This window comes from Syngnathus typhle, linkage group LG10 (assembly GCF_033458585.1).
Source record: "Syngnathus typhle isolate RoL2023-S1 ecotype Sweden linkage group LG10, RoL_Styp_1.0, whole genome shotgun sequence".
Lineage (NCBI taxonomy): Eukaryota > Metazoa > Chordata > Actinopteri > Syngnathiformes > Syngnathidae > Syngnathus > Syngnathus typhle.
This window is the reverse complement of record NC_083747.1, coordinates 4,476,559-4,496,541: the sequence shown is the minus strand read 5'-3', so window position 1 is coordinate 4,496,541 and position 19,983 is coordinate 4,476,559. Positions and strand designations below refer to the sequence as shown.

At 44.4% G+C, this 19,983-nt stretch overlaps 1 protein-coding gene and 1 long non-coding RNA gene across 8 annotated transcripts; one reads left to right on the top strand and one right to left on the bottom strand.

The window, feature by feature from the left end:
* The first annotated feature begins 4,398 nt into the window (after positions 1-4,398).
* phactr4b (phosphatase and actin regulator 4b) lies at positions 4,399-19,930 on the top strand. Of its 7 annotated transcripts, none has more exons than XM_061288709.1 (16): positions 4,399-4,471; positions 7,838-7,954; positions 8,040-8,084; positions 12,448-12,618; positions 12,698-12,778; positions 13,116-13,595; positions 14,219-14,557; positions 15,059-15,190; positions 16,035-16,545; positions 16,632-16,915; positions 17,129-17,327; positions 17,488-17,543; positions 17,903-17,964; positions 18,049-18,186; positions 18,263-18,339; positions 18,411-19,930. In XM_061288709.1, the coding sequence occupies exons 3-16, from the start codon at positions 8,072-8,074 to the stop codon at positions 18,424-18,426; spliced, it is 2,559 nt and encodes an 852-aa protein (XP_061144693.1). In that variant the 5' UTR covers positions 4,399-4,471; positions 7,838-7,954; positions 8,040-8,071; the 3' UTR covers positions 18,427-19,930. The 7 variants fall into 7 exon arrangements, with proteins under 7 accessions (XP_061144693.1, XP_061144690.1, XP_061144688.1 ...); XM_061288706.1 differs by having other exon boundaries at positions 4,466-4,608; positions 7,841-7,954; XM_061288704.1 differs by having other exon boundaries at positions 4,466-4,608.
* Positions 8,040-10,886, bottom strand: LOC133160863 (uncharacterized). The gene is made up of 2 exons (XR_009715958.1): positions 10,620-10,886; positions 8,040-8,720 (listed from the first exon to the last, which is right to left on the bottom strand). It is a non-coding gene; the product is annotated as an uncharacterized LOC133160863 (long non-coding RNA).
* Positions 19,931-19,983: the final 53 nt, after the last annotated feature.

The following is a 19,983-nucleotide window of genomic DNA, read 5'->3' as shown; positions in this document are numbered from 1 at the left end:
ATCACTTTTATTTAAAAATAAATCCCCCAATATATCATTTAAATAAACATGACCTGTACAACAATAGTTTGTTCAAGCATGATTGACTTGAATGGCTTTTTTGGGTAAAAGTCTGTCACATCCATCAAGGAGGGTAATGATTCATTTTCAAAGTAAAGTTCACAAGAGTCTAGACTATTAAAAAGGTGAATCACGGTGTTACAGACAGTTCAGCATCAATCATTTTATACTGTACGTGCACAAGTGTCTGACTGGTGACATTGACCAATTGTGCGTATGTTCATACAAATGACTTGCATCATACTTTATGAGATGTATTGTTTATTGGAGTATCCCATCATGCACCCTTCATTTATTTGTGATACTATGGAAAAACAGTCAGACTTCACTTGCAAGGTCATGTGTCAATCTATGATGATGTCATGGCTTTGTATGGGTGAAAGAAAATGACACTATATCAGAAAAAATGCAAAATAAAAATGTATCTATTTGCAGTGCACTATGCTCCAATTAAGAAGGTGTTTACAGTAATGCTCGGTTTAGCTAGATGAGAGAGAAGTTTGTGATATTATGGCAGCCTTTTGGTCACATCTTTAAATTTGGGGGAAAAATAATACAGTTGTCACAACAAAGTGCAAAAGTATAACCGCAATATGCCCATATAGTAAAATTAATTCCTCAATACTGAGTATTCAAATCAGAAATTTGGAATTAATCAGTGTTGTGAACACACATGAGGGGTGAGGGTCATCCATTGTGACTTCCCATGGCACTTTGAGGCAAGTGTGGGCGGAGCCATTGTCATGACGTCATGACTGAGGGAGAGGAGCCGTATAAGAGTGTCAAACTAACGCAACCCCAGCAGTGACAGCACAGAAATGACCAATATGTATGTTAGCATTTTATTTTTCATCACACTTTGGGTGTCTCTTCAGCATGGTGAGTACACTTTTATCATCTTTTTTTTATTATTATTTTTGAATAAATATCCTACAATATGATGTGTCCTACATTTGACTCAAGGGGGTTACCTGCACTGCATCAACTGCACAAGTGTCTCATAAGGTCAGAAATGAACTTAGCTTGTGTTTTTTTTTTTTTTGGTTGGAAGTCAGATCCTGAGTTACCAAGTGTCCAGTATGTCACACACATATATTGTACACACATAGTCTGCGTGTGTTATTGCATATATGTAGTGTAAACATGCACTTTGCCACTCATGGCTGCAACAAGATAATTTTTTTTGCTTGACAGTTGTGATAAATGTGCATCTTTTTGTCACTAACAGGCTCTGGGCACCCGCTGATGAAGCACCAAAATGGGCACGACGACGTCAGAGCGGGAAGGCTAAGGACCAAACGTTGCGCATGTAGCAACATGCACGACTCCGAGTGCTACTACTTCTGTCACCTGGACATTATATGGGTCAATACGCCCAGGTAAGTACAAGGAAGACAAAGGGTGACCCTATTGATTTGAAGCCAAATCTACATTATCAATGAATAATCAAATAGGTTGGGTGTGCAAAGTATTAAAGAGCAAAGTCTTTGCTTATGACACATTATCATTGTGCCTTTGTTTGTGCAGTAAGACAACGCTTTATGGCCTCGGTGATGCTAAGGCACGGCGACGAAGGTCTGCAGGCAGGTGCACTTGCGCTAACCTCTGCGACCTCATCTGCACTCGTTTTTGTTATCAACGGTGAGTGCTGATCAAAGACCTATTCAGTTTGGATTATTCTAGGTGTTTTTTTTCTGCAAAGTAAATATTTTCCCGCATGGATGACTCGGGGTGGTGTCGTGTATCGTCGTCCTTGGCATTTCTATTCATAGCCGTTGATGACACAGCGCTTTATGAACACACGTTTTAGGTCTCGATCGTCAAAATAAAGACCACACACGGGGAAGAAATGTAGAAAAGATGATATGGCAACTTTGTGAAGTTGGAAGGAAAGAAGTCCGCCTTATTTCATGTACTGCTGAGTGGTGGGCTTTGGGTGGTTAATTTTAAACATTTTAGTAGGCTTGTAAAGATAAGGTGTTCAGAGTTAATGAAAAACAAGTACAGGAAAAATAAAGAAGATCATGTGCGCTGTTTATACATGTTGATTTGTTTGAATTTTACATTTTTTTCCCCTCCAAAGCAAATAATAGAAATTATTTTGTTCCAGAAGTAAACATTTTTCTTCATAAATCATTTCTTAACTGTACAGACAATCCATTTACTTGAAAATAAGGTCACCACCAAGTTGTTAAATATACAAGTAAAAAAATTTTTTTAGAGCAAACAGCTTGCTTGCTTTTCGTTGTGTGAACTAACAAAATAAATGCCATCTTATTTTCATTTTGTGTCCCCACAGAGATGTGACGAGCAGGTCCAAAAAAGTTGACTGTGCATCAGAGTGAGAGGGAAACAAATGTCCCGTGGGACTAACACATCCACCATCCAGCATCGGAACGAATGATGCTGCCGCTGCTACTCAGATGGCGATGCGGGAAACCGGCTGACAGATGCAGCCGACGGGGAAGAGGTGAAAACACCCCCGGGATCTCCTTCCAGGAATATGTGGAAAATGATGGAGGTCTGCAAACACACCACGCAAAGCTGATGTCAAAGATAAGAACTGACAGGTCCGGAGCACTTTGGCGTCGCATGTCAAAGTGTCACCTCAGATGTCGAGCACACATGGAGATAGGAAATGCGTCATTTTCACAGAAATGCAGTTTTACTCATAATATAAAATGACTTCAGGGGACTAAAAAGACAAAGATATAATTTTGAAGTACCTTTAAATAATTACTGATTTTTTTTTTTTTTCCAACTAGAATAAAGCGCATGTTTTGGTTGCTTGTATATTCACCTTTGACCTTTCCTGCTTTTGAAAAATGAGAAAAAAGGCTCAAAAGGTTCCAGGTGTGAAGAACGTTTGAGAATTTGGTGTCTGGCGACTGGCAAACACATCTGTGACTTCAAAAGGAGGCCCGGGATGGATGAGTGGTCCCGGAATTCTCCACTAAATCAATAATAAGTTTACTTGCTACTCAGATGGGCGCAGCTGCTGTTATCACAAGCGAAGAATGCGGTGTTTAGCTCAAGGGGATGAACGGGAGGCTCGTACAGTAATGGCCTGTCGCCCTGTGTTTCTCTCTGATTGCTTGCACTGCGCATACCATGCGTGCAAGCTGGGCCACTGCAGCGGGAAAACAATCGCCACGGATTATTCATCTGCCACTTAGTCCAGAAGGAACACAAGCGGTAACCTGCTTTTGCTGTTTGACCAAATATCTTCAATGAATACTCTCACGGGTTTTTGCGATTGACTCATATCCACACCTTTGACTGGTCTGTGTTTAGCTTTTATTTTGACAGTGACAAACTTATAGAACATGCTTGAGTAAAACATTTAAACTTATGTAACTGACTGACCTAGACACGGTGATCCCTCAGAGGGGTTCGTGTGTATGTTACCAGAAAGAGGGAAGTATGTCACTGCGCATACTTCCTTACTGAGTTGACACTGACTGGAAAATGTGGGCCTCATTAGGTTCTGAAGGGAAGTGAAGGATTTTTTCCCAAATCTAATCATGTTTTTGTTTCAAAATGAACCATTGATTATGTTTCGCGCTCCATTATGAGTTGTTTTAATAGTAAGACAAATATTAAAACAGTGTAAGGTGTCTTCCGTGTCTTAACCTGCTGTTTACCTGACCCGGCCATCAATTTGAACATCATGTCTATTTTAAAAAAAGGATGATAACTCGTTTATTTACTTGTTTCCATTCACATAATAGAAAGTCGAGGCATCCTGCAGTAACAGCCCCAGATTCCACTTTGAATGATTGACTTTGTGCGTAAATTGGGACAATATTTTTATTATTTGAATAGTCATACTTTTTATTCGGTGATTTTATGTGAAATTGATGCCTACAACTGGGAAACAGCAGAGGTTGTTAGGACATATGTCCACTAGGTGGCAATGTCGAGCCAGAAGAGATGTGGCGTTTCCATAGAATAACTGGTTTAACCTCGATTAAATATAATCATTTAATTCTAAAACGCTTGACAATTAACCATCTAAAAACACTCAAATGCCAATATTGGTATATTTTAAAACACTTTATGAGTTTGTAATATATATATATAACCGCACAATGGCTGTAGTCGAGAGAATACAATATTGGTCTGAAACGACACCAAATTGATCTGAATGGCGTCGATCTACTTTGGGTGGAATTAGGCCTACAACATTCTTGTTATTTGCAAAAGGTTTAGTCGAGAAAAACACCTTGACGGTCGAGTGACTACCCAAGCTAGGAAGTTGGATAACAATCCCCCACCCTCTTCCCAACCCGGATCGCTGGCTGCCCGCAATGCACTATGGGTAGTGTAGTGTTTACGCCACAGAGACGAAGCGCCGCAGCCTCCGTGGTGGACTACCGGGACCAACATGCCCAGCTCGGGATGGCTTCCGGTATGTGCAAAGTGTTTGGACTTTGGGGTTTTGGGAGTATTTGAAGTGGGTGAAAGTGTCCTTTGGTGGAATGTCCTGGCCGATATTTTTACTTTGGCTGTAATTTGGGGGGAAAGAAAAGGAGGCGGAGAAAGAAGGTGAGTCACCGGCGAGTGCTTTGTGTAAACGGTATCTTTGGAGGGAGGATAACAACCGAAATTGGCCGATCGAGACAACCTCGTCTCACCATTACACATTCAAAAAGCGACATTATTTGTGTACCCGTAGCTTATTTCTCTCCGCTGTAAAACCGCAGGAAAACTTAACCTAGTTATTTTTATGGGTTAACGTCTACTACACGCCTTCAACTAAAATTCACACATTGCATGCGCAAACACACAACAAAGGGTGCACGATGATGTGTGTGATATAGGGAGCGGTTTATTTGTCTGATCAATAGTTGCAACCAGATTCGTGTGAATTTTGTGGCAAATTCGAATGATCGATATTGCATATCTCACCGCAAGGCCTCGGGTCACGGCGACCTGTTTACTAGCCACCAGTAGGCTACAAAGTCAAGCGTGAACGTTTATTTATTTACTCCGAATGTACTGCATATTTCAGGAGTTTAGAGTCAAATTTCTGATTATGATTACCAAATCAAGACACGATCTTAAGTACAGTATCTTTGTGTGTATGCGCGCACTATCTTGGGTTTTTTTTTTCGTGGGGAAAGTCAAACCTGTCGGTTGAAAAGATTCTGCAGAGACAGACATGTTGAGTCAGGTCATTGCTGCTCTCAACGCGTTCTTGGAATAATTACCTGCGTGCGTTTTACTTTGAAAGGCTTGCCGGATGTTTTCGTTTTTTCCCCCTCTTCCTTCGGCTTGACTGGTCATTGTCATTCGCGTTTAGTATCATAGCAAGCCCACTTGGCGCGTGGATCTTTGACCGAGAGATGCAGGTCGATACCGGAAGCTTTTCTCTTCTGCACAACTTCGCTTGACAGCCGGAGTTCCGGGCTGTTTCATTCCCAGCTCGCTTTAAATCTCGTTATCCAACCAGGTAATTGTGTATCGCCGAAATAAACCAGCCACGTCGTTGTGTTTGTAAAGTAACACGCTAGTAAAAGCTAATCAGCTGTCTTTCAAAGTGTCCACTCTGTCATACATTGATTTTTTCCGTTTATCCGTTCCTGTATTGTATTCTAAGGGCATGGCTATATATTGAATGCCATCTTGAGTTTATCATTTGGTTGAATTAATGTAAGGTATAAGTTGATAGTGCATGTGTTGTTGCATTGTCTTTGGTGGCTACGCTTGTTCTTGATTTTGTAGATCATCCACTATTCCAGCAACATTCCCGGTTTAATGTTCCTCTGGCCTAATAGCTCCCGAAGTCAATTTGCCCCTCAGAGAAAATGTCTATTGGAACTGAAGCTCTTTCCATCCATTTCAAATTGGACGTTCCTCTGTAATGGGCCATTAAGAGGCAGCTATGACGGGTGAGCTGTCAGCAGGGCTTGATTGATTCGTACGAATGAGATTTAGCCAAGATTTCTAATTAAAGATAAGCTATAGGTCTCTACTCAATCGCTTCTCGCCTGGTCAAATGTAAAGCCGAAGAGGGACCTCGGGTTTTGTGATGGGTCTGTGCCAAAAGTTAAACTGAAACTAGGATGAATACCGAAGTAACATTTCCCATAGGAAATATTGTAAATCCAATTAATCAGTTCCACACACTCAAAATATGTCGAATAACTATTATGGTTTAATAACCAGCAAAGGTGAAATAAACAGCACTTTTATTGTTACCGAAGACTCTGGAATAGAGTTTGATAGTGGGTGTGTTGGATGTGATTTGGGAAAGACCCATTGGAAACTCCATGCTGCTCTTGCGATTGTTTGAAAAGCATGTCGGGTTTTTGGAGCTCATCTAAACTGGATAAGCATGTTCCCTTGGAAATGTAAGGTGCAACAACAGCTCCCACTTTTTGGTGTGAAAATGTGGGATATGTGAATTTTATTTAAGTACAGCTTTGAAAGAACAAAAAAATGGCCTTCCACTGTACTGTTTGCCTGGATGCCTTTTTTTTTGTTCTGCATTGCAGTTTTGTAGGAGCTGCATCAACATGTTAATGATGGGGGACAAAATTGACTCCTACATTTTCTGCCTTCAGAAATGTTACCAGAGCTGTCACTTACCGCTTCACACCAATCCCACCCACCCAAGTGCTGGTGCTGACATTGTCACATATCTAAAGATCTCATTGACTGACTGACACGTGTATTAATATTCGGCAAAAGGTGGTCATTTGTTGTACTTCCTATGTGACTATTCTGGTGGAACTCAAGCCTATATTGTATGTAAAATGCCGATATTGTAAGTCACTGGGGCGAAATTGTGGGGCTACATAGCGCGATTCGACGATGGGCCGGACTGTAATGCAGGTGAAGCTACGCTAATGAAGAAATGTTGAACAAAGCACAGAGGAGCATTTTTTGGGCTCCTGATGAAAGTGGGCCGCTGGTCCCTGCGGCACACATTTCTTTTCTGGGACGGGACCAGGCGATGACGCTCACCTGACCCTGATAGGAAACATCCTCATCCATTCGGTTCTTTAATGGGTGATGGCCAGATACTGCTGGACGCGACTTCACATCGTTCTCAATCAGCTGTTCACCGCTTCGTGTTATTTGCTCCGAGGTTAAATGTCATTTAGTAGCGCTCAGAGAGTGTAGATAATGATTTTCCTTCCCTGAGTCGGTGGCCTTTGCACCCAAATCCTGAGCCCCGGGAGTGTGAAGCGGTTCTGCTATTTCAGGATGGCATAGCCGAGCCAGCTGCTGCCATTTCCTCTTTGTCGTAATCGAATTAACACAAGTGTAGTGGTGAGGGTGTGTTCACTCCACAGATGGCTGCTTACATAGTCACCGCTTTAGGGATCGGTTTGTCGTGTATGCTTTTTGCATGCCCGATTGGCTTGTATCTGCCCGGTGACCTCGTTTGCGGATTCTTAACTTTACTCCTCTCGAGTAGATGAAAACAAAAAGGGACCTTATCCACTGAAACGTACGAAAAGCGTCGGCACTATAAATAAATCAAGATGTGTCATATTTTCCTGCCCTGATTGTTTTGTTCTAATGCAATCTCCAGTTTGTTTTGTACATAAATGAGTCATTTTATTCTTATTTCCCTTTGCTGACATTTAACGTTGCCCTCTTTTCGGTTCGTAGACAGTAAATATTGAAAAAGTTGTAACCCTGCTTCCGTTTCCCCACCTCTTAACATACAGATTGTTTTAAATATGTCGAAAGAAATGCCCGTTTATTTATAATTCTCACCATCTGGCATACCTTTGATATTTTTTTGTTTCTCTTTGTCAAGAAGATGAAATGGAGAGAAACGCAATTGTCTCTTTGCTGGCAACCTGACGGGGGGGAAAATATTCAATATTGCTGCTGAGAAAATCTGCCACCCCCTCCACTCATGACTTTCTGCTGTGTAAGTTCACACTTTTCTTTTTATTACATTTCTGCAAACAATCCTGGCCCCCCCGTCTAATTGAAAATTCCTGTTTGTTTTTCAGGAATTTAGGATCGGTGCGCCTCAAAATCTGTGATGGAAAATCGCGGTGAGTACCAAGATGGATGTTGAGGTTTTGTTAAGTGCCTTGTTAAGAAAAAGAAAAAAAATAAGCTGTGGAGCCACTCTTATATCTGTTGTTTATGAGGTCTGTCGAGCTTGCGGACAGTTTATGAACCACTCAGGGACAAATCGTCTGCGGTGTGACTCCATTTGTTCTTTCGCTCAACATTAGCGTGGTGTCATCGCTGGAGGCCTGTGTCGTTTAAAGTTCATTAGTATGGATTCAAGGATGACTTCTAGAAACGAAGATAAAGTTTGTCAAATATGTTTCAGGAGTACAGTATTTAAAAAAAAAAATAATGCTAGTTTCCCAGTTGTTTTTTTTAAATCAGGTTAGTAAACAGTGTTTGTTTCAGTTCCGCCCTGGCCACTGACGTTGATAAATAACTTCCCGCTGCCACTTCACTGTCAGATTTGTGCAGTTTGTCTTGCGCAAGCACATTTGCAGCAAATGACTCACAGCTTCAAAGAATGCACACCTATGTCGGTGCATGCGTATGTTTACAACATTAAACCTGCTTCGGCTCGAGTCCAGCCCCGTCTGTTATCCAGGTCAGGCCAACAGGTTCTGGGCTCATGCGGATTGGCTCAGCTCTTTCTGGAAGCTGGCCCGCCGTGGAGTCTGTATGTGGGGCACAGAAAGAGAAAAGGAACACTGTTGAACACACACACACACGCGCGCAAGCAGGCTCGTGCATGCACACGGTCCCTCGCCATGTTTTAGAAACAGCTGAGGTGCAGCCAAACACAAAACGCCATCCAGGCATAATGACACAGCTCGCTGCTTAGGGAGTCCTGTGAGGTTTTCTGAAGACACTCAAAGCTCGGAGGAAATCAGACCACATTCTTGGGGACTACTGCACCCCCCCTCCCCTTAGCCGTCTTGTCTTTGTGCAGTTCCTCTAGTAAACATTACAAGTAAGTTAAGCTAATTCTGTTAATGGTAGTCATGAGACGCTTGGAGATTTTTTGATAAAGTGGGCTTGGGTGTAATGAGAGGGCTGAGCAGGATGGTAAACACTCTGCTAGATGACAGACAGAACGCTAGATGGAAGGTAAACAGCATTAGGGAGTTTAGCTTTTGTCGTATTTCATCTAATTTCTGTGGGACAGGTGCGGTTGTTTATCAATTCATGTCTGGTGACAGTGAGCAGTGTGTCAAATCCGAGGCTCGGGGTCAGATCCGAACCGCCATGACATTTCATATGGCCGGCGAAAGCAAATCACCCTTGCTAAAATCCGTATCAATATTTTGAATTTGCATGTGCAATAAATAATAATGTTGAGATTTTGCAAGATTTCTTTTTTATAATAATTTGAACACTAATTGAAAAAAATATATATTATTTCTGATTTCAAAACTAGTAATCCATCCGTTTGTTGCATATATGTATTAAAATGAGAGAATTCAATTTTTATTTATTTATTTTTGTTTCACGTGGTTACCTGCACTGATTTCGCCAGACTAAAGAATTGGCTGGAGTGTGTGACTCCTACATCACCCACACACACCTATCTTTTGTGGTTTTATGTTTATTGCATCCACTGCCCTACATACTGTCACACACTCACCCCGCCAAAAACATAACTCAGCTTTCCCCAGGAATGGTTGGCATCTTTCACTGAGTACTGACCTGCGCTATGAGCCAATAAGGGGAGGGTCAGTCATGGAGAGGGAGTCCAGCTCCTGCAGGGAGGGGAGGACTTTAAGGAGATTGAAAGAGGGAGGGGTGTGTGGCGAGTACTGAAAGGAATTGAGGAAGGGTAGACAACAGGAGTACACAACGGAAGAAAGAACTTGAGCTTGGGGCGACTGGAGGACGTTTGTTAAAGTCAGGTGCGGCGTCACGTTCGTCCAGGTTGCACACATTTGAACTCAGGTGGAGGCCCCACAGGGGGCTAGATCATGGGACAGAGTCTCCGTGTGGAGACCCCAGCTCAGGAATCACTCCAACGTAACAATGGCGGTGAGTTTCTGCACTGTTCTTCATTTCCGGACACAAATCCGTGACTTTTTTTTTTGGTGCAGTTGGTGCCGAGCGAGAACTTTATTAGTTTTTCAGAAGGCACTACAATCTCTGTCTCGCTCTCGGTTTCCCCTTCACGTTACCACCACAAGGAATGTTAAATCACTGGGATCACGTGGAGGAATGTCAGCTGTGTTTTCTTGTTGTTGTGCGCATGTGTTGCGCTCTTTATTTAAAATGTTAACGTGACGTTTAGCTAATGACGCAAAGTAAAAATATCCTTCAATGGGGCTCATGCAGTTTTCTTTTTTTTTTTTTTTTCTTCATAGCTCAAATGCTACATTGTGGTAACATTTGTCATATTAATTTAAAGCTCCGGAACCGGCAATAATTACGTTAATCGTCACAAGCTTCTCTACCAGTGGCGATTAATTCCGTTTGCTCGTTACGTAAGTGATCCAGACGGATTGGCCATCAGATCGGCTAAAAGCGGAGGACCTTCCCCCCCCCCCCCCCCCTTCTCAAACAGCAATCTAATGTGATCACATGCTCACCTGACTGAGCTGTCATGACTCATGGAAGCGTGAGGTCAGCGGGAAATCGAACCTCCCCGGCGGTTGTTCCAGCGACCAGTGGGCGTGGCTTCCCACACTCTTACACCCCCGTGTTTCCTGACTCCATCGCCTTATCTCTCCGCAGCTTCTGATTACACAGCACGACAGCCAGAACTGTTGTGTGTGTTTTTTTTTGTTTTTTTTTGCACGGACGCGTTCTACACGGGCAGGACGCTGTTAATGTGTTAACAAGCGGCAGTAATGAGCTTGATGGAGTGAGTGGGTGTCACAGGATTGGACCTGGCAGCGCGCCGTGAACTTTGCCTGTGTTATGGTTTTTGAGGGGAAGAGCTTGTCTTTGTTCTTTCACAGAATCAGGGTGGAGTGCCGTTTCCTCCTTGTGTTTCCAGGCTGTGTTTCCCTTCACTCATCTACTTTCTGTGCCCCCCCCCCCCCTCACCCCCATTTCCAGTCTCACGCTCGTTCAAGCCAAGCCTGCTTTTGACACACAAAAAAACAAAGCCGCTCCATCGGATGGGAAATTACATTTGCACTTGTTTTTTTAGTGGGATTTTGAAGCTTAAAGTGCTCGTCTTCAAAGGATTTCATCTTTCTCTAATGGATGCTTACTCCACGGACTGAGCTATCGTCACCTCTGCAGTGGCGTGGTGCGTGCTGGCCTGGCACAGCCTGCTTTTCCCTCCCGCTTGACTGGCTTCAGCTGAGCCGCTACGACTGCGGTCGGGCCGTGTGACAAACGTTTGGACCCGCAGGGCAACCGCAAGCATTTATTGGCAGCCGGTACAATGCAAATATAAGTTGGACTTCCACATCCCTTGAAACTTCTGACATTTTCTTCTGTTTCATTTGAATTTGGGATCTCTTTTTTTTCCTCCATGGCATGCTGTTTTAAAACTCGCTATTATGGAAGCTGGACACTTAGCAGCCATTTTCCAGGTAGAGGGATCTCTTACCATTCTGAGATAAAAATATCTCTAAAGATTTATTCAATGGTATTTGTAATGTCTTTGTGGTCGTTATCATATGTTTATTTACTGCCTACTTAACTCACTAAGGCTCGTCTCACCATTGATGCGATTCCATTTTGTTGAACCAAATACTGAATACATATCACATTCTCTTTGTGGCCGTCATCTGTTGAGAAGAAAATACAGGAACCTCCTCCTCCTCCTCCATTTTCATTGTTAGCCTTTCTCGTTCCAACTCATACCTTGTGTGGTTTGCGTAATATCCAGGGACGCTGTTTTGGTTTGGACAACTCAACCCAGGCCATCTTGCAGAACTGAGCCCGGTAGCGTTTTTGCGGGAAATGGCTGTTTTAATACTTAGTACTGTAATCCACATCAGCTTCATCAGATTTACATTGTTGGAAACTGACTGTGAGGTATTAGTGCTGCCAGAACGTCGAGTAGGCGTCAACATTTAACATTCTGTCGTCAATGTATTTTGAGTATAAAGTTGATTTTTAACTGCTCCTTCCGAAATGATGCAGTGGGCAATATAACTCAGTCATCGGCGCTGACATAATCCAGGTGTGGACTTTATTTCTCTATTGAGGCAGTGAGCGCTGGAAAACTGATAAGGTACTAGTCTCCGCCACACCAAGGAATGTTTGTGAACTCTCGTTGAACGTCAAGAGTCGGACCGCTCTCGTTCACGAGCTCTCGGCATCGGCCCTGCCAAAGCACACTCGATCCTCAAGACCACTGAGCTAAAGAAAATAACGGTCTTGACTCTTTGCGTTGTATTCTTCTGCCTGCTAACTTGTATCACATTCTTGCTTTTTTTTTTAATTTTTTTATTTCAGATGATGAAAGTGAGAAGCACCAAAGCACGATGGCGGGGGAGACGAACAGCACGGGGGGGAGCACGCCTCCCCAGAAACGCAAGGGCAAGTTCTCTAGTCTGGGCAAGATCTTCAAGCCGTGGAAGTGGCGTAAGAAGAAAAGCAGCGAGAAATTCAAGGAAGCTACAGACGGTTTGTGCTTTTGAAAACTTGCTTTGTTGAACACGGATCTGAGAAACGAATCCCGCCGTTTCTATTTGTCGATACGCAGAACTGGAGAGAAAGATGTCGACGAGACGTACCCGGCAAGAGCTTATAGAACAGGGAGTGCTGAAAGAAGTTCCAGACAACGGTACAAATTCTCTGATTCATCTGATCTTTGCAGCCACCTCATCTCACGTAGCACCTGCCGAGGCTGTCACACCCACACATTCGACTTAAGTGAAGTCACGAAAGCATAATGGCAGGAACGCTGTCCTCCCTGAGACCGATTTAGTCAAAGTCAAATGCCATTTTCACCTTGCTTTGCTGCCTTGTTTTGAAAAGTAGTGTTATATCTGAGAAAGTGGAACAAATGGCGCCCTGCAGCAACGCGGCCTGTCAACTTTCATTATTCTGCCTATCCATTTGTGATATTTTTTCCCTGAAAGTCAAATGAAAGAAAGACTGCCATTTTGTCCCTCCTTTAGATGCCGACGGGGCGGCACAAAGCCTTAAGCAGCCATTTGTGAAGAATGGCCACACTCTGCCTGTAAGTGGAGGTGCCGGAAGGAGCAACCAGGGGCGACTGCACTCCGATTCCGACTTTCGGATAAACCCTACTTGGCTTGCCCATTCGGACGAGCATCGAGGCCGATCCCCCCCAGATGGAGACCGCCGGAGAGTGTCGGGCTCCAGGGGGGAGGAAGGGCAGAGAGGAAGCGGCGTCGGAGCGCCTCGTGGGCACGGGGAGACAGAGTGGAAGTCTAACACGGCGTGGCAAGGACAGAGTCACAATCAGATGGATGAGGGCAGAAGCAGCGGGCACTTTCACCCCGAAGATGGACAGAGGAGGCCCGGGTTGCAGAAAGCCCCCTCGGAGGACGGTAGGAGGAGTCGAGCGCCGGACGTGGATTGGAAGCCAACGGTCCCCCGACACGCATCTGCCGAAGAAGGAAGAGCCCGGCGAGGTGAGTCACTTATGTTATCTCACATTCTTACTGGAAAGGAATGGAGAAGTTTTTAAACAATGACATCATGCATACGTTTTAACGGCTTGTTAGCATGCTGCTGTCCTCTCGGCGAGAGACAAGCTCCCTCGAGCTCTGCTCCATCTTCTTATTAAGGAACATTGGGGAATAGCTCGGTCCTCTCATCTCCTTTCCTAATTAATGTGGCACAATCGCTCGACTCTTCGTTGCCCTTTAATGCGAACACTCCGAAGAGTGGCGAAGACGTTGAATGCTCTTTTAAGACCGGCATACTCAAATGGGCAACCGGTGTCACTTATCCTAATTTTCACTTTATTTAAATCTTCAAGCGTAGACCGAGGCTGCTCTGTAAATGAATACAGCTAAACAGAAATGTTTGAGTTACAGCTGTGAGGTAGATTGTGGGCTGACTCGGATATGTTTGGGGCTGAGTGTGCCGTAATCGCAGCCATCTTCACGATGCAATTCTAGATCAAGTTCAATCATGCTAGGAGTGGTGAAACGGCTCATTTCTGTGTCGCTCAACCTATTCTGCTCATGTTATGATTTTTAAAAAAAAAATTTTTTAAATGGTTTCTAAATAGGATGTCTTGTTTTTCTAGAGTCAGACAGCCATTTTGTCCCAGACCCTGAAGCACTGAAGGACACCCTCCGCGAACCTCTGCCGCCTAAACAATCCGTCCTGCCTCCAAAATGGTTGATAAGCTCCACGCCTGAACCAGGCAGCGAGGGGCCATCTCGCAGCTCAAGCAATCACGCCTCAGCCCAGTACCCATCCTCCTCCGCCTCCTCGAGTAGCGCACCCAAGCCTACAAGGAATGTGTCGGCGGCCGCGCAGCCGTCGTCTTCATCGGCAGCCTCGTCGTCGGTCACTCAGGGCACCAAGCAGCCGCCTCAGCCGCCGCCCAAGCCGGTGAACAGAGGCAACTCCGGCATGATGGGTAAGCTTTACACGGAATGACAAAAGTTAGGAATGTCCTTGATGATCCTTCAGATAGCAAACTTTTTGAAAGTGGCTCACTCCTCGCCTGAATGAATCTTAACGTTTGGTTGTTGTTTTTCCGCGAGTGGAATTGTTTGCAAATGGTCTTCGGAGTGTGAATGTCGACTTTGATTCATGTTGTGAATCTTGATGATGATTCAACTTAGTGCGTTTTGGTATTGTGTGTGTGTGGGCAAGTTTTCTGGCATGATGAATGTGTGAGATGTTTTTTTTTTTTTTGAGAACTTTACCGGATGCGCAGTGCTCATTAGTTGACTTGGACAAATACAAAACAATCTGTCTTTACTTTCTAACAATACTGAGAGAAATGAAAATAAATATTTCGTCCAGATGCTGATAGTATTGCTGCCATTTTAAAATAGTGTCTAAACAACCCTTGGTAGTCGCCGCAGTCTTTTAAAACACCTCGAGCTGAAGGCCCCCATCTCCTCCTTGTTAGTCTCCGCCCTACAGGGTGGAGAGCACGCACAGCTTCCGCTCTACTGGTCCTGCTGGAAGCGAGAGTGCGACTATGATGTCTATCTGTCCCTGCCTGTCTACCTGTGCCGGCGGGCTGGAGGCCTGCGCTCAGGTAAAAAGGATCTGTAAGCAGAGCCCCCCGCCCCGTGTCTGCATTCTTCACCGTATGGCGTCTTCTCTGGCCGTCTCTTCCCCCACGGACCTTGTTTGCGTCACTTTCAATGTGATATCCACAAGTTGCATGCCCATTTTGAGCAGACGCCGTGCTCGCTATTTGCTTCGTATACATAAGAGGCTGTCGTAAGTTGAGCGTATTTAGTTTGCTACTCTACTTTGGCATGTGAATGAGCGTGAGCCGTTAGCAGATCAATGGAATTTGAAGGATGTAAGCTGCTCAACTCTGCTGCGGCTATGGGATGGATATGAATGAATGGACCAGAAGGACTGCAGTTGACTTGAGGTCTACGCATGCTCACAATCTGCTCGCACTCACCGCGGCGCTGACTAAACATAAACACGACTTTTGAGGACTTAGGATGAATCTATAGTTGTAAAAATGTGCATGTCACTTCTGAGCGCATCTGAGCTGCTCGTCCACAAGGTTTTTGTCCGACACCCGGTTTGGCTGCGTTGAGCATGCAGGCTGGTTTTTTTTTGTCTTCTCCATCGCTCTTGACGCGGGCTCACATGTTGCACACTAGCGTGTCAGCTCAATGTGTGCATCCATGTTGACACAGTTATGTGATGTCTTTCTCTGGAAGCATTCATGTTCAGTCAGACATGTAACTCCAGTTGCTAATTTGTATTCTGTCCAATTAAATGTTGCCAATGTTTACAGCTGAAGAAGCATGTGCTTTCATTCCACGTTAGCACAAGGATAAAACAAAGGCCGGGGACGCTCGCGTCCTGGCCTAAGAGGCTTTAGGATTCAATATTAATGGTGGCTTTCTTCTCAGGAGACCTCAACCAAGGTGCCAGTCTTGTCCCAGCGAAGCCCTCCCCGCCCATGCCTCCAAAGAGAACCACCCCAGTCACCAAACGCAACACGGACGACTCCTCCGCCTCAAGCCATCCCCTCACGCCCTCGCCGCTTTCTCTGGAGGACCACGGCTCTGTGAGCTTCCAGCTGCCTCCTCCTCCCTCATCCCCTCCGCTTCCGTCGCACATACCGCCTTCTCCACCCCGACAACACACCCACCAACTTCCTCATCAACACTCTTACCCGCACCCAGTGCCCCAGCCTATACCGATCTTGTTCGACCCCCCGAGTCCCGTCAGCGAGTCACCCCAGCGCCCGGCGCCTGTCCCACTTCACATCATGATCCAGCGAGCTCTGTCCACTCCCGGTCCCGTTCACCCCAACCCAGACGGCTCACAACGTGCTCACACATTGCTCTTTGAAACGCCTCCAGACTACCAAGCAGAACGAGGTCGCCCACTTCCTGTCAGCATCCAGCCACTCAAACTGTAAGTTCTTTTCGGTCGGGATAGAAGCACCCCAAAAAGGAGCTCCTCCATCTTTATGCTGGTTAAACACTTTTCTTTCCCAATAGATCTGAAGATGACTACTCCGAAGAGGAGGACGATGACGAGGAAGAGGAGGAGTACGACGGCGAGATACCTCAGCCTAAACTGGAGCCACGGAGTCGCCGCGGCTTGGTTGTCGATGCTGGAGTTAACGTCATCCCTGGTGGGGAAAACAGTGACGAGGAGGAAGAGGAGAATGACGACGACGATGATGAGGAGGAGGAGGATGAGCACGGCGGAGATGATAGTGACTCGGATGGTCCTGTGCCTTTTAAAGAGCAAGAATCGGATGAGGAGGATGAGCCACTCAGTAAGCGTCGTCATATCTTTGTGATCGCCAAGGGCACGTTAATGTAAAGTTGATGGAAAGCAATGCTTATGAAAGATAGCACAAGCATTACTGCCACCTTCAGGACTGGAGTGAAACAACAACCTCCACCTGCGCTAACAATTTAAGACACGTCAACCGTCTTAAATAATATAAATAATAAATCATTAATGCCACACTTTATCTGTTGTCCAGGTGCCCTTGCCAGCAAAGTGAAGAGGAAAGACACACTTGCTCTAAAGCTGAGCAGCCGTCCCTCGGCACCTGACAGGGACCGATTTGTCCAGGAGAGGAGCACCAGAGACGACGAGCTCCCGGGACAGTCTAGCCTCACCTGGCAGAGCAGAGAGCAATGGGAGGCCATTCGCACGCAGATCGGCACTGCGCTGACAAGGTAAAAAGCCACATTGCAACACTTTACTGCTTTACTGTGTGAGTGGACAATTTGGAATGAAAGGTTCTAAAATCTTCTGGTCTATTTATGTACTGTTACAAAGCAATGAAATTGTTTAAAAATAGACCCTCTCTTTTATTCTTTCTTTTCCTCCCATCAGACGTCTTAGCCAGAGACCCACTGCTGAGGAGCTTGAGCAAAGAAACATCCTTCAACGTGAGTAGTAACTTCTAGTTTCCTGTATTATTAACTTCAGATAACCATGCTACACAGTACAAAACAGATATGACCTAATTCCGACGGAATTTTGTCACTCCCATTTTGTTTCTGTGCACCACTGAAATGTCATCATTTAACTCATTGACATATTAAAACATTTGCACACTCCTAAAACATTGCTTCATAACACTCGGATATTTTTAAGTACAGCATCAGTGAAGGAAGAGGTTTGAAAACCAGTATAACTGAATGAAAGCTAATTTTGTGAGCCGCTTTTGTCTGCACATTAAGCCAGGGTTGAATAGCGTCTAAAAAAAGAAAACTCTTTTGTCACTTGATTCTTTGTCTTGTCTCAGCCAAAAATCAAGCGGACAGACAAGCAGAGGTTCGAGAGATTAAGCGAAGACTGACCAGAAAGGTGAGCGCCCTGATGTATTTTACCGACCCGATGTGTCCAATGATATATTTTCCGCCCATTGAACCGGAATCATATTTCTTGTAGCTGAGTCAAAGACCCACCGTTGCAGAACTACAGGCCAGAACAATTTTGCGCTTCCATGAGTACGTGGAGGTCACCGATGCCCAAGACTACGACCGCAGGGCAGACAAGCCGTGGACCAAGCTGACACCTGCCGATAAGGTATACACTCGGCATTTTGAAATGGTCTTTGTGTTCAATGTGACGAAGAATGCTTTGTCCGTGCTCTTTCTTGTAGGCAGCCATCCGGAAAGAGCTTAACGATTATAAAAGCACCGAAATGGAGGTTCACGAAGAGAGCAAAATCTACACAAGGTAGACTTTTATTTTAAAGTCGCTTGAAAGTCAAAATGTTTTTTTGTGACATCTGTTCTGTTTCCTTTTAGGTTTCACCGGCCTTAGCATCCACCGTCTTCAGCTGGTAAAAGAAGCACTTAAAAGTCTCCGCGGCAAGCAGCCGCTGACTATGCAGACGAATCGGCCCTCTCTCATTTCCTGAATGTACTGTACAATTTTATCAGGGACAGCCTGGAACTGACTAGAGACAATGCTTCTCGCACCCCCCCCCCCTCGCCATCACCCTCACAGAATTGGTTTCGGTGAACAGGTGGTGGGAGAAGATGCAGTATTTATCCCAGACAACAGGGAGAACCACGTGCCAACCAAACGGAGACATTTGCAAAGGACCGACAGTGCGGGTTTCGACCCCCCCCCCCCCCACCCCTTCTGCTGTAATGTGGTGTCCTCAGGGACCTGGATCTAGTTCTATCTCTTTAAAGCGGCCTCATTCTGTGTTGCCTTTTTCTTTACCATTTGTGAAAACGCTAACACATTCACTTTGTTAATGTGAGAACATAAAGTAATAATAGCTGACAAAAATGGCGATTGCTCGCAAGCCACACAATAATAATTGAGACGCATGGTGATCGTGCGCGTGGACTGGAGGATGAAGACTGGGATATTCTGTTTTAGGATTGGACATCTCTGGGATATTGTGTGTTTTATATGAACTGTACAGATTGCTCTTATAATATCTTAGAATGAAACTCGGAAAGATCTAATTACAAAACGTGTTATGCACAAGATATTTTATATCACGATTTTGATCACATGCGTAGTGACGGCTTTTTGTTTTGGAGATTTCTTTGGCTTGCCTGTATTTAAAGTTGTGTTGTGAGGTGGCCATTTATGCGTGACTCTTTAGAAATAGAAGAGACGGTGCAGGTTAAGATGCTGTAGGTGAATTTGTGTGCCAATGTACCCAATGCCTAGGAACAAATAGGATATTGGTGTTCATATCAAATATTTCTGAAATCTGCATGAGCCAACAAAGATCCTGGTGTCGGTGGATCTGGAAAAATCTCTCTTCATTTATACTTTTCTATGAGTTTTGTACTACCCTTTAATCACACACGCAATGCATTTCTTGTAGCCATTTTGTATAAGTTCGTGCCGGTGTTGTCGACCAAGAACCTAATGCAAGTTGCTGTGACAGAGCAGGGGTTCATCAAAAATATCAGAAAATGTATGAACGGTGAACAGGGGATCATTTTGGCTGGAACCTTTTAGCTGCGACTGTTTTATTCTCTAGTATCATCTGGCCAGTAGCTTACAGGGTTCTCTATTCCGTGTACAGGTGGATTGTAGGTTTCACTGATGCTTGTGTATATCTCGTCTTCTTTTTATTTCAAAAGAAATTTTAAATAAAGTATTATAGGTTGCTATTTTTTAAGCACAGAATGTTAGTTTCTAATTAAATGCTACAAGAATGGGAATGAATATGTACCCTCTCTGTAAAGCTTAAGTTCATTTTTAATTGAATGTGAAGATGTATGGACTGATAGTAGTGTTTGTTTTGATTGTACATAGTGACCTCTGGATCTAATTAAAAATCTTACAGCTTGAACCTTTTGTGCAATGATATAACAATTAAATTATTGTTCTCTGTCAAGCGGAAAG